Source organism: Schistocerca cancellata, chromosome 4 (genome assembly GCF_023864275.1).
Source record: "Schistocerca cancellata isolate TAMUIC-IGC-003103 chromosome 4, iqSchCanc2.1, whole genome shotgun sequence".
NCBI lineage: Eukaryota > Metazoa > Arthropoda > Insecta > Orthoptera > Acrididae > Schistocerca > Schistocerca cancellata.
Genome location: NC_064629.1, coordinates 905,304,673 through 905,317,646, shown reverse-complemented (window position 1 = coordinate 905,317,646; position 12,974 = coordinate 905,304,673). Strand labels below are relative to the sequence as shown.

Here is a 12,974-nt window from a genome sequence, read left to right as displayed (position 1 = left end):
CTGACAGGAAATCACGAGTCCAGTCACATAACTAGGACGATATTCCACAAGCACGCAATTTCACTACATGCCACTTGTGTAGCATAGTGTTAAAAGCCTTTTGAAAATCTAGAAATGCAGAATCAATTTGAAATCCCTTGTCATTAGCACTCAACACTTTGTGTGTATAAAGAGCTAGTTGTGTTTCACAAGAACGTTGTTTTCTAAATCCATGTTGATTGTGTGTCACTAGATCGTTCTCTTCGAGGTAATTCACAATGTTCGAACACAATATATGTTCCAAAATCCTGCTGCATATTGACATTAATGATATGGGCCTGTAATTTAGTAAATTATTTCTAGTATCTTTCTTGAATATTGATGTGACCTATGGAACTTTCCAGTCCTTGGATACGGATCTTTCGCCCAGCGAACGGTTGTATATGATTGCTAAGGATGGGGTATACAGTCTGGACCAGAACACATGCTTTCTGTTAAGTGATTAAAGCTGCTTCACTACTCCGAGAATATCTACTTCTGACTTCCTCATGTTAGCAGCTGTTCTTGATTCGGATTCTGGAATATTTACTGTTTCTTCTTTGGTGAAGAAATTACGAAAGGCTGTGTTTAGAAACTTTGCTTTCACAGCACTGTCGTCGACAGCATTTCCATTGCTATCGCACAGAGAAGGCATTGACTGCGTCTTGCCGCTAGCATACTTTATTTACAACTAGAATCTCCTTGGATTTTCTGCTAAGTTTCAAGACTAAGTTTCGTTGTGGAAACTTTTATAAGCATCTAGCATTGATGTCTGCGCTAAATTTCGAACTTCTGTACAAGATCGCCGAAGTTAGAGATTTTGCTTTAGTTTAAATTTAGCAATCTTCTTTGGTTGGTTCTGCAACAATGTACTGATCCCTTTTGTATACCATGGGAGATCAGCTCCGTCGTTTGTTAATGTATTTGGTATAAATCTTTCGGTTGCTATCTATACTATTTCTTTGAGACATGTGGTCTACACTTATATTGTTAATTTGGAAGGAGTGGAAATTGTCTCTCATGAAGGCTTTAAGTGAATTTTTATCTGCTTTTTTGAATAGGTATATTTTTCGTATGCTTTTGGAGGCTTTGGGGGCTACAATATTGTTTCACTACGACAGCCCTGTGTTAACTAATCCCTGTATTCGTTTTGATGCTCGTTATTAGGTCAGGATTATTTCAAGGGCTTATTTCAATAGTGGTACAAGCCCATTTAATGGGAGCACTTGCCATGCTGTCCAGCATCTGGCACCGGACCCTTCTAACCCCTGCCCACATACTAACTGCCGTCCTCAGACACAGCCAACTAGACGTCGGGAGCTAGATATCGCTCTCTGGATGGCACCTGTCATCGAAGCAAGCCGCTACCGAGTAGCCTAGGGACACCATTCATTCACCTTGTGAACGCGGAACACAGTGCGTCACCAGCACTGACTCACCGGTAAGCTGGTAAACTCTAGTCTGGACAATGCAGGGCTACTTACAGCTGTGGCTGGTATGCTGACAATCCATGACAATCAAGGATCGCAGTTTCTACGCTCACCCTGTCCACCGGACGTGGTCACTGACCATAAGTATAATAAACGAACCTGGTACCAACAATAGTGTTGCTGAATTTGCTTCTCCTTCCCACTAGTGAACCGGCTTACTCGGCGTGAGGAAATTGGAACGGACACCCTGAAAAGCCAACGCCCGCTCTCCCACTAGTAAAATTAATTTTCTTTTCTTGCAGTTAGTTTATTAATTGTAATTTTAATGTTCTTACCCCGTCAGTCCATAGAGTTTTGAGGACGAAATAATGCTTCAGGTGGTATAGATAACCTCCCACCATAGAGTCAATGCACAGAACATTCTTAAAAAGATGTGGACTTGTCAGAGAAATCCTCTCTTGAGATGTTGTTCAACTCATTCATCACACTGGTGTGAATATCGGTTACGTAATCAAAGCGCTGACCCTACATGAGTATTTCCGCACTTTGTCGTTTTGTGGGCGGTTCGTATTGACAACATGATTTTGTCACCTGTGATGATAGTTCCCAGAAAATAATTGTTTGAGTTTTGCATTTCAGTCGAGTCACGACAGCCGTCCAAAAGTTTCTCTTTGTGTTTGGGAGTCAAGGTGTATGGAACAACACTTGCACACACTTTTTTTTCTTTAAAACATTCTAGAGAAGCTCTTGAGAATTTCATTTAGTGATGTTACTCCACCGCAGCTTGTGGCACAACATTGTTGACACACAACAGCTGCACGTTCAACCTTATCAAAACTGTCTGGTCGAACGCACTTTAGTTATTTACAGATGTTAGTCACTCCGCCACCGTACTTACCGCGCTGAAGTCGCTTGCCAGGAATAAAATCAGTCTCGGAACGTTTTGGACGGACAGTGCAGAGCAGTTGAAGAAACAATTCTGTGTAAGAGACGGTTCTGAACAGCAGGTTCTTAATTGCCATAAGTGAGGTATTACTTCGCAAGAATCTAAAAAATTGGTTATAATGTTGAGAGATGTAGTACTTACAGAGTCGTATTACCCAAAATAGAAGTTGCTGTATGGCCTTACATTTTTACCTTATTTGTCACAACGGATTGGAACATTTCGTAGAAATATTTGGATAATGTGACCACGGTAGCTTTTTACTGAGGACTACTGCAGTGCGAATAAGCCGAAAACTATATAGATTGTCCAGATATTGGCATTCTTAAGCATAAATACTGTTCTGTTCCACTGTGTTTCAATAATTTCATTGAAATTCACTTCGATGACGAATAAGGGAATTAAGACTAACCAACAAATTCATTAGGGTATAATATGAACATTATCATGTGGCACAGCAATTCCAAAACAAATCTGGTTAGATATCCAATACAAAACAAATTTTCTTAAGAAGACATCGATGCGGTACGGAATCAACTTGGTTTCTTCTATGCTAATAGCGAGCATAACGCTTGCGAAAAGCACGAGCTATATTTCACTAACGTCGATGATTTCAAAACCTACGCTGATTTTCATGGAGAAGGGTATTTTGTACCAAGCAATACATTATGTTTGAACTGCAAATATGTTATTTTATCCCTATAAACACAGATGTGAGTGACGTAGTTCTGTAGTTCAGTTCTACTTCATTTCTTGAAACAGGTGTGACGTGGAAATGTTTGCCAATGGCTGGGGATGTTTCTCCATTCAAGGAATAAACAGTAAATTAAGGCCACTCGATAGTTCCAAATAGAAATTAACAGGGGCTCAGTCGGGCCTTGGGGATTTACTGAGTAACATTGATAGTTATCGCTACTGGAAACGAACATTATTGTGGCTAAATGAAGATAGCCGGTATATCTCTATGGTTTTTTAACCTACATAGGTTAACTTTGAAGATCTAGCCAGATGTCACCGTATTTCCGCTTGAAAAAAAAAAAAGAAAGCTGCTTTCGAAAGATAATGCAATCGATTCAGACGAAGGATCTTCCGCGTGATAGTTCACGACATTATGATTTATGGCCCCGGAAACAACTCTCTGCATGTATCGGGGACGTCTCGCGGCGCCCAATTAATAACTGCAGATTCTGTGGGCAGAGGGGGCAGTCTTTGTTACGAAACATTTGACGTCGCCGGGAGCATCGCAAGTGGCCGGCCAAATAAATACGGCACAATACATCTGCCTTAGCCGGCAGTCTGTGGCGCACACATCTATCCATCATTACTCAGGGCGGCGCTCGGCTGGACAAGCAAATTAGAGAAACAAAACGCTATGCTGGCACAACTGGTGCAATATTTATGTGAGCCGGCTTACTGGCTTTAAGCCCGGGAGCTGCATCAGCGGCCGCGGTAACAAGGATCACGCCGCCGCTCGATACCACCCCCGCAAGGAAATGGGAGCCGCGCCCAGCGCCCAGCTCCGACAAAGCCGTCTCCTGCAGACACAGACACCGAGGCGCATAATTCATCGCCTTTGTCCTCCGCTGGCCGGCGAGTTTAATTCAATCTTACAGCTCCCCACAGCTAAGTTCTTCGTGTCGTTCTATTTGTTGCAACCAGCATCTTTCTGTATCAACAGCACGAGTTTCTATTGCTCGCATTCTATGCAACTTCAGACACCAGTTGTTTCTCGCAGTACGAAACGAACTGGATTCAAGGAGTGATTGCACTCTTTCCGTACGTTTTATAGTCAACTCCGTCGTGTACATCCTTTTAAATTCTTAAAAAAATGGAGCAGTCATCAAACGAAGTGCCCTTTTAGGCATGCTCCCATTCTAGTGGCAAAACACCTAACCTTTTTTTCATACACACACAAATCATTAGCAGAAGCTAATATCACCTTAACTGCCACGTGGGAATTGTGCGTCTGTCTTCCAATCAACTGCAGTTTACATGCAGTAAGAAATCGCGCTCCATGTCTAGAAATATTTATCTTACATTAAACTGATTTCTCGAATTATGATGAATTGTTACAACTTTCTCTTTGCCATTTCCCAACTTCCTAGCTGCTTTTCCTGTATCACCCCAGCCTCGAATCATAGGTGTGTGACACCCAGTAAGTTTGCCCTATCTAAGCTGGCGCACCATATTTAACCACCCCAACATCGAAAGGTCACTGATAACAATCTTTCATTCTGTACCTTCTAAACACTGATTTATAAATACGACGTCCTTGTCTTTGTGAAATGTTTTCTACCAGAACGCCACTTGTTTTAAATTATTTCCTAATACATGTCTAAAGGTGTGAAATTTGATACGTGGTAGGACCTAGAGTTTGCTGTCTCTCATACTGAAATTTTTCACCAATTTCAATGCAAAAACATGAAATTACACTTTTACGTGTAGATCCCCTATACATGGGCAATGTAATAAATTCAGTTTGGTGATGAAATAACGTGCTTATGTGCTTTTTATGTCAAATTACTCCTATTTATGGACATATCCTACTTTCATGCAAATGATGTTTGCCCGATGTTTTTTCGTTGGATAACTTCGATCCTTTAACTGGGATTCTAAAAAGTCAGCAAAATCCCTTTCTACGGTTGTCACAATCTTTCCATTACGCTCAGGACTTTTTCATCCATTTTATTGCTGTTTTAATTTCCTCCAGAATCCTACAGTATTTCAGAAACAGATATGTGTTTCTCCACTTATCCATCTCCCAGTCGCTATTTAGTTATGTGTGCATTTGCACTGAATCCGTCAGAAAGTATTATAAGAAGTGCTACGTCTTCATTTTGTACAGCCGAGGAATCTATTCCCTCTTATTTGGCGAGTGGTTCGCTTCAATTTACGTGAAATCAACTGTTGTAGGCCGTCCTGTTGGCTTACTATTCTTTTATGCTCAGCTGGTGTGTCTGTTCCTGTTGATCCGTCTATGTATTTTGTATGGTCTTTCTATCATCTTCCTCGAGGCTTCATGTTTGTGTGACATTCCTGATTGTATCTCGGTTTCTTAAATTTTAATCCGTTGGGTAAATTTATGTTTTTGTCAGTGGGTCCTAGTAATCTTATCTTAAGAGTCTATGTGGCTCTGATGAGCTAGGCTGTTTAGTTTCATTTTTTTCAAGGCGTCTGTTGCATGGTACTCATTGTATAAGCATTATACGCGTGGTTTTAGGGATTTGCTTTGTAGGTCTGTCCTCCTAAGAGTAGCCAACATGGCCTTTGTGCTTGGTTCTGTGGCACGGTTAAAGGCAACGGGACGCAACATCTGTTATATTACCGGAAGACATGTTATTTTCCAAGTAGTCATCCTGAAATTCACCATAAGTGGTTTACAGATATCACAGAAAACCTAAATCTGAATGGGCAGATGGTGATTTCAAACGACGTCCTCCGAAATTCAATTCCATTGCCTTACCACTTCACCTCCTCAGTTGGCACGAGAAATGAAGAAACATTACTAACATCTTCTGATCATCAGATAGGAAGAAAGGACGCAAACTCACAGCATAACCTCCTGTCGAATAGGCTGACCTTTCGGAGATCTGTGAAACAGAGGCGGTCACATTTGATTGACAACTGTGTTTCTGTGTCACTATCGAATGACGCAGCACGTAGTTGCTGTTTGCGTGGCAGCAAGAGTACCGTTTCTTGTTACGCATGTCAGTACACAAAACCCAAAATTCTTCAGATACTCAGGATTTCGACCATAAATTGAGCGCTCATCCAAATTTTGGCTGTCTAGTCAGTCAATACGACGGTGCCCGCCCTCAGGATATTCTTTGAAATTCCAGGGTTTAAGCTACAAAATAAAATAATGCCACAAAAATGCAGAAATAAAAATTAAAGTTTTTGCACAATATGCAAAGTTTGTGCAAAATTGTGTTAGTAGAATATTTTATAAATTATACTATTAATGATGGTTTTAAAAGTGAAATGTATGCATGGAATTGAAGCTAACAGTAAACTGCGAAATGAAATTATATTTAAAAAAAACTTTTACACATGTAGAACCACACATTCAAAAGCATATTTACACTACAGCAAACTGTCAGAACTGTTCTGCATATTTTGCATTACATTATATGTCACCAAATAGAACACGCTAGGCAGCAGTGCAAGGTGTCCTGATGGACACTCACCAGTCGATGTGCTGGCAGGGAAATCAGGACGCGCTCAGTGTAAAGACACTTCAGCTATCAAGATATTAGCAGTAAATTTTCAGAATGTTCGGAGTAAAGTTCCTGAATTTACTGCACTCCAGGAAGCGTGTGGCGCGCAAATTATTATCGGGACTGAGACCTGGCTGAACCCTGAGATAGGAAGTTCTGAAATATTTAGTGAGGGTTGGAACGTGTATCGGAAAGACAGATTAGACACCGTAGGAGGTGGTGTCTTCATTGCAGTTGACAAAAATATTCTGTGTACTGAGGTCGAAGTAGAGTGTGATTGTGAAGTTATCTGGATATGTTTAACAGGGCTAGGAGAAATAAAGTTAATTGTTGGGTGTTATTATCCGCCACCAGGTTCCATCGTGACAGTTCTAGAATCATTCAGAGGGAGTCTACATTCTGTATCGCAGAAGTACCCGGATCATGCTATATTAGTTGGAGGCGACTTCAATATACCTAGTATAGACTAGGATGTCTATGGATTCATTACAGGTGGTACAGACAAGCCGTCGTGTGAATTACTTTTGAACACATCATATGAAAACTGTCTGGAGCAGCTAAATCGACAGCCAACGCGTAATGGAAACATTTTAGATCTGGTAGCCACGAACAGACCAGACCTCATCGACGGTGTCTCGTCAGTGTTGAGACAGGGATTAGTGATCATTATGTTGTCATTACGACTATGGTTACGAAAGATAAAAAGTCGGCCAAGAAGGCTAGGAGAGTATTCTTACTAGAAAGAGCAGATAAGCAGTTGTTAGCATCCAACTTAGTAAATGAATCGACTTCATTTACTTCCGGTACGATAGACGTGGAAGAATTATGGGCAAATTTTAAACACATTGTAAGTCACGCTTTGGAAAAGTATGTGCCGAAACAGTGGGTTATGAACGGAAAAGACCCACCGTGGTTTAACAGCGCAATTCGGACAATGCTCAGGAAGCAAAGGCAGTTGCACTCGCGGTACAAGAAAGATCGGGAGAATGAGGACAGGCAAAAGTTAGTAGAGATTCGTGCTGCTGTAAAAAGAGCGATGTGCGAAGCATTCAACCACTACCACCGTCATACCTTAGCAAAAGATCTTGCAGAAAACCCACTGATCAGTCTGTCCTGGCAACGGAAGACAGCAAAACTAAAGCTGAAATTTTAAATTTAGCATTTGCGAAATCTCTCACGCAGGAGGATCGCACAAACATACCGCCGTTTGAGTCTCGTACAGATTCCCGTATGGAGGATATAGTGATAGACATCCCTGGGGTTGTGAAGCAGCTGAATGGGTTGAAAATAAACAAATCGCCAGGTCCTGATGGGATTCCAATTCGGTTTTACAGAGAGTACTCTACTGCATTGGCTCCTTACTTAGCTTGCATTTATCGCGAATCTCTTGCCCAACAGAAAGTCCCGAGCGACTGGAAAAAAGCGCAGGTGACGCCCGTATATAAGAAGGTAAGAAGGACAGATCCTCAAAATTACAGACCAATATCCATAACATCGGTTTGTTGCAGGATTCTTGAACATATTCGCAGTTCGAATATAAAGAATTTCCTTGAGACAGAGAAGTTGCTGTCCATGTGTAGGCACGGCTTTAGAAAGCATCGCTCCTGCGAAACGCATCTCGCCCTTTTTTCACATGATATCTTGCGAACCATGGATGAAGGGTATCAGACGGATGCCATATGCCTTCACTTCCGGAAAGCGTTTGACTCGGTGCCCCACTGCAGACTCCTAACTAAGGTACGAGAGTGTGGGATTGATTCCCAAGTATGTGAGTGACTCGAAGACTTCCTAAGTAATAGAACCCAGTACGTTGTCCTCGATGCTGTGTGTTCATCGAAGGTGAGGGTATCATCTGGAGTGCCCCAGGGAAGTGTGGTACGTCCGCTGTTGTTTTCTATCTACATAAATGATCTTCTGGATAGGGTGGATAGCAATGTGCGGCTGTTTGCTGATGATGATGTGGTGTACGGAAAGGTGTCGTCGTTGAGTGACTGTAGGAGGATACAAGATGACTTGGACAGGATTTGTGATTGGTGTAAAGAATGGCAGCTAACTCTAAATATAGATAAATGTAAATTAATGCAGATGAATAGGAAAAAGAATCCCGTAATGTTTGAATACTCCATTAGTAGTGGAGCGCTTGACACAGTCACGTCGATAAAATATTTGGGCGTAACATTGCAGAGCGATATGAAGTGGGACAAGCATGTAATGGTAGTTGTGGGGAAGGTGGACATTCGTCTTCGGTTCATTGGTAGAATTTTGGAAAGATGTGGTTCATCTGTAAAGGAGACCGCTTATAAAACACTAATACGACCTATTCTTGAGTACTGCTCGAGCGTTTGGGATCCCTATCAGGTTGGATTGAGGGAAGACATAGAAGCAACTCAGAGGCGGGCTGCTAGATTTGTTACTGATAGGTTTGATCATCACGCGAGTGTTACGGAAATGCTTCAGGAACTCGGGTCTGGGTCTCTAGAGGAAAGGAGGCGTTCTTTTCGTAAATCGCTACTGAGGAAATTTAGAGAACCAGCGTTTGAGGCTGACTGCAGTACAATTTTACTGCCGCCATCTTACATTTCGCGGAAAGACCACAAAGGTAAGATAAGAGAGAATAGGGCTCGTACAGAGGCATACAGGCAGTCATTTTTCCCTCGTTCTGTTTGGGAGTGGAACAGGGAGAGAATATGCTAGTTGTGGTACAAGTTACCCTCCGGCACGCACCGTATGGTGGATTGCGGAGTATGTATGTACACTCCTAGAAATTGAAATAAGAACACCGTGAATTCATTGTCCCAGGAAGGGGAAACTTTATTGACACATTCCTGGGGTCAGATACATCACATGATCACACTGACAGAACCACAGGCACATAGACACAGGCAACAGAGCATGCACAATGTCGGCACTAGTACAGTGTATATCCACCTTTCGCAGCAATGCAGACTGCTATTCTCCCATGGAGACGATCGTAGAGATGCTGGATGTAGTCCTGTGGAACGGCTTGCCATGCCATTTCCACCTGGCGCCTCAGTTGGACCAGCGTTCGTGCTGGACGTGCAGACCGCGTGAGACGACGCTTCATCCAGTCCCAAACATGCTCAATGGGGGACAAATCCGGAGATCTTGCTGGCCAGGGTAGTTGACTTACACCTTCTAGAGCACGTTGGGTGGCACACGATACATGCGGACGTGCATTGTCCTGTTGGAACAGCAAGTTCCCTTGCCGGTCTAGGAATGGTAGAACGATGGGTTCGATGACGGTTTGGATGTACCGTGCACTATTCAGTGTCCCCTCGACGATCACCAGTGGTGTACGGCCAGTGTAGGAGATCGCTCCCCACACCATGATGCCGGGTGTTGGCCCTGTGTGCCTCGGTCGTATGCAGTCCTGATTGTGGCGCTCACCTGCACGGCGCCAAACACGCATACGACCATCATTGGCACCAAGGCAGAAGCGACTCTCATCGCTGAAAACGACACGTCTCCATTCGTCCCTCCATTCACGCCTGTCGCGACACCACTGGAGGCGGGCTGCACGATGTTGGGGCGTGAGCGGAAGACGGCCTAACGGTGTGCGGGAACGTAGCCCAGCTTCATGGAGACGGTTGCGAATGGTCCTCGCCGGTACCCCAGGAGCAACAGTGTCACTAATCTGCTGGGAAGTGGCGGTGCGGTCCCCTACGGCACTGCGTAGGATCCTACGGTCTTGGCGTGCATCCGTGCGTCGCTGCGGTCCGGTCCAAGGTCGACGGGCACGTGCACCTTCCGCCGACCACTGGTGACAACATCGATGTACTGTGGAGACCTCACGCCCCACGTGTTGAGCAATTCGGCGGTACGTCCACCCGGCCTCCCGCATGCCCACTATACGGCCTCGCTCAAAGTCCGTCAACTGCACATACGGTTCACGTCCACGCTGTCGCGGCATGCTACCAGTGTTAAAGACTGCGATGGAGCTCCGTATGCCACGGCAAACTGGCTGACACTGACGGCGGCGGTGCACAAATGCTGCGCAGCTAGCGCCATTCGACGGCCAACACCGCGGTTCCTGGTGTGTCCGCTGTGCCGTGCGTGTGATCATTGCTTGTACAGCCCTCTGGCAGTGTCCGGAGCAAGTATGGTGGGTCTGACACACCGGTGTCAATGTGTTCTTTTTCCCATTTCCAGGAGTGTAGATGTAGATGTAGGCGCTGGTTTTTATACATACTCCACACACTGTATCCGTTTTCAAAAAAAAAAAAAAAAAAGAAGGTCATTGCGAAATGACCCTTCGTTATTAATCAATCAGAGGTTTACTAACTCATCCCACTAAAAGACGATTTCTGATTTTTGGTTTGATATTGTTCATGCAACTAAACCCTCGGTCACAGTCAGCAGAGTTCAGGGGAATATTAGTGGCGTATTCTATAATTAAATATATAAGAGTGAATTGTTCACTCAACTTACTAACGTAAACGAACTGTACCAGCTCTTAGAAATTTATTCCATTCGATCTACTGTTCAACAACTTCGTATACAGTATTCGTTCCAGTAACACATCGTTTAAATGTAGAGACGGGCAGAATTAATTAGTGCACAAAGTTATATGATAGGCTTATTCCACACTTGTCATCATTGCTGTAGATTTTAGCATACAACTTATTAACTACTCCTATGTTATCTAATAATCTATCATCCAAATTTAGAAACAATTTATCTAAGACTTTGCAAGTCGTGTACTTAATAACACTTTACGGTGTAATGAATTTTGTATGATGTTTCAGCAATATTCGAACTCATCTTCATGAAATTTTTGAGGTACTTTATCAAGAAAAAAACTGTAATTATGACCAGGTTTCAGTTTAAGGTCCTCAAGCCCTTATGTACATTAATTCACGTAAATTTGTATGTACTCGGGATCTAAATTTGTCTTTTGAAAAGTCAAACACAAATTGTTAACAAGGAAGATGGTTCCAGAATGAGATTTTCACTCTGCAGCGGAGTGTGCGCTGATATGAAACTTCCTGGCAGTTTAAAACTGTGTGTCCGACCGAGACTTGAACTCGGGACCTTTGCCTTTCGCGGGCAAGTGCTCTATCATCTGAGCTACCGAAGCACGACTCACGCCCGCTACTCACAGCTTTACTTCTGCCAGTATCTCGTCTCCTACCTTCCAAACTTTACAGAAGCTCTCCTGCGAACTTTGCAGAACTAGCACTCCTGAAAGAAAGGATACATCGGAGGCATGGCTCAGCCACAGCCTGGGGGATGTTTCCAGAATGAGAGTTTTCACTATGCAGCGGAGTGTGCGCTGATATGAAACTTCCTGGCAGATTAAAAGTGTGTGTACGACCGAGACTCGAACTCAGGACCTTTGCCTTTCGCGGGAAAGTGCTCATCCCCCAGGCTGTGGATAAGCCATGGCTCTGCAGTATCCTTTCTTTCAGGAGTGTTGATTCTGCAAGGTTCGCAGGAGAGCTTCTGTAAAGTTTGGAAGGTAGGAGACGAGATGCTGGCAGAAGTAAAGCTGTGAGTACCGGCCGTGAGTCGTGCTTCGGTAGCTCTGATGGTAGAGCACTTGCCCGCGAAAGGCAAACGTCCGGAGTTCGAGTCTCGGTCGGGCACACAGTTTTAATCTGCCAGGAAGTTTCAAGGAAGATGGTGTTTTTCGTAAAAGATAATACTGGCAAAAAATATTCGTCACTTCATATTTATTAGCAAACCAGCAGCTACTGGTCTTGTGTATTTTTCGAGCCCAGATATGAAAGAATTCCAATTTACATATTATGAGTTTAGCACTTCTCTCATTCGGAGCCAGCGAATGCCAAAAGTTGTAACAATTTTTTTCCGTGGCTCATTAAGTATTTCTTACATTCCTTTAAGGGCTTTGGAATTCTTTGGTGCCTGTTCAAAGAAGCTATAAATTCTGCATAGAATATCTTGAAACTTTACAAGCTCCGAACAGTGCTAGATGACTGCTAGAGGTAATCGATTTGCTACACAATGCATGGTGGCAGTTTTTTTTAAACAGTTGCTTATATCAATGCCATGCCTCTCCAAAATTCGTACAATAAATGGATAGATGTCCTGTTAACAGACACAGTGGTAATTAATGTGAGTACATTTTCCTCTTCTGCACTATTTTTACACATATAATTAGAGTTTCTGTTTGAGTAGTGTCAGTAGACTCTTCTATCATAGTTGAATACCACTTGACTGACATCATTTTCAATAAAATGTCATCAGTAATTATTTTACACGTTGCAACCTGCATATCATGAATACTACCATAACATTCATAATTTGCGTTGGCCATGAAAGTAAATTTGGACAAGAAAGACATAGTTCTCTCAATATGGAAAAATTTTAGCAATACTTTCATTC

At 43.0% G+C, this 12,974-nt stretch overlaps 1 protein-coding gene across 1 annotated transcript in view; it reads right to left on the bottom strand.

The window, feature by feature from the left end:
* Positions 1–3,828: 3,828 nt before the first annotated feature.
* Positions 3,829–12,974, bottom strand: part of LOC126184496 (basic proline-rich protein-like) — a 46,192-nt gene continuing 37,046 nt past the window's right edge. Inside the window, exon 3 of the mRNA XM_049926889.1 lies at positions 3,829–3,926. Within this exon, the coding sequence (XP_049782846.1) occupies positions 3,829–3,926 (98 nt within the window). The remainder of the gene's footprint in view (positions 3,927–12,974) is intronic.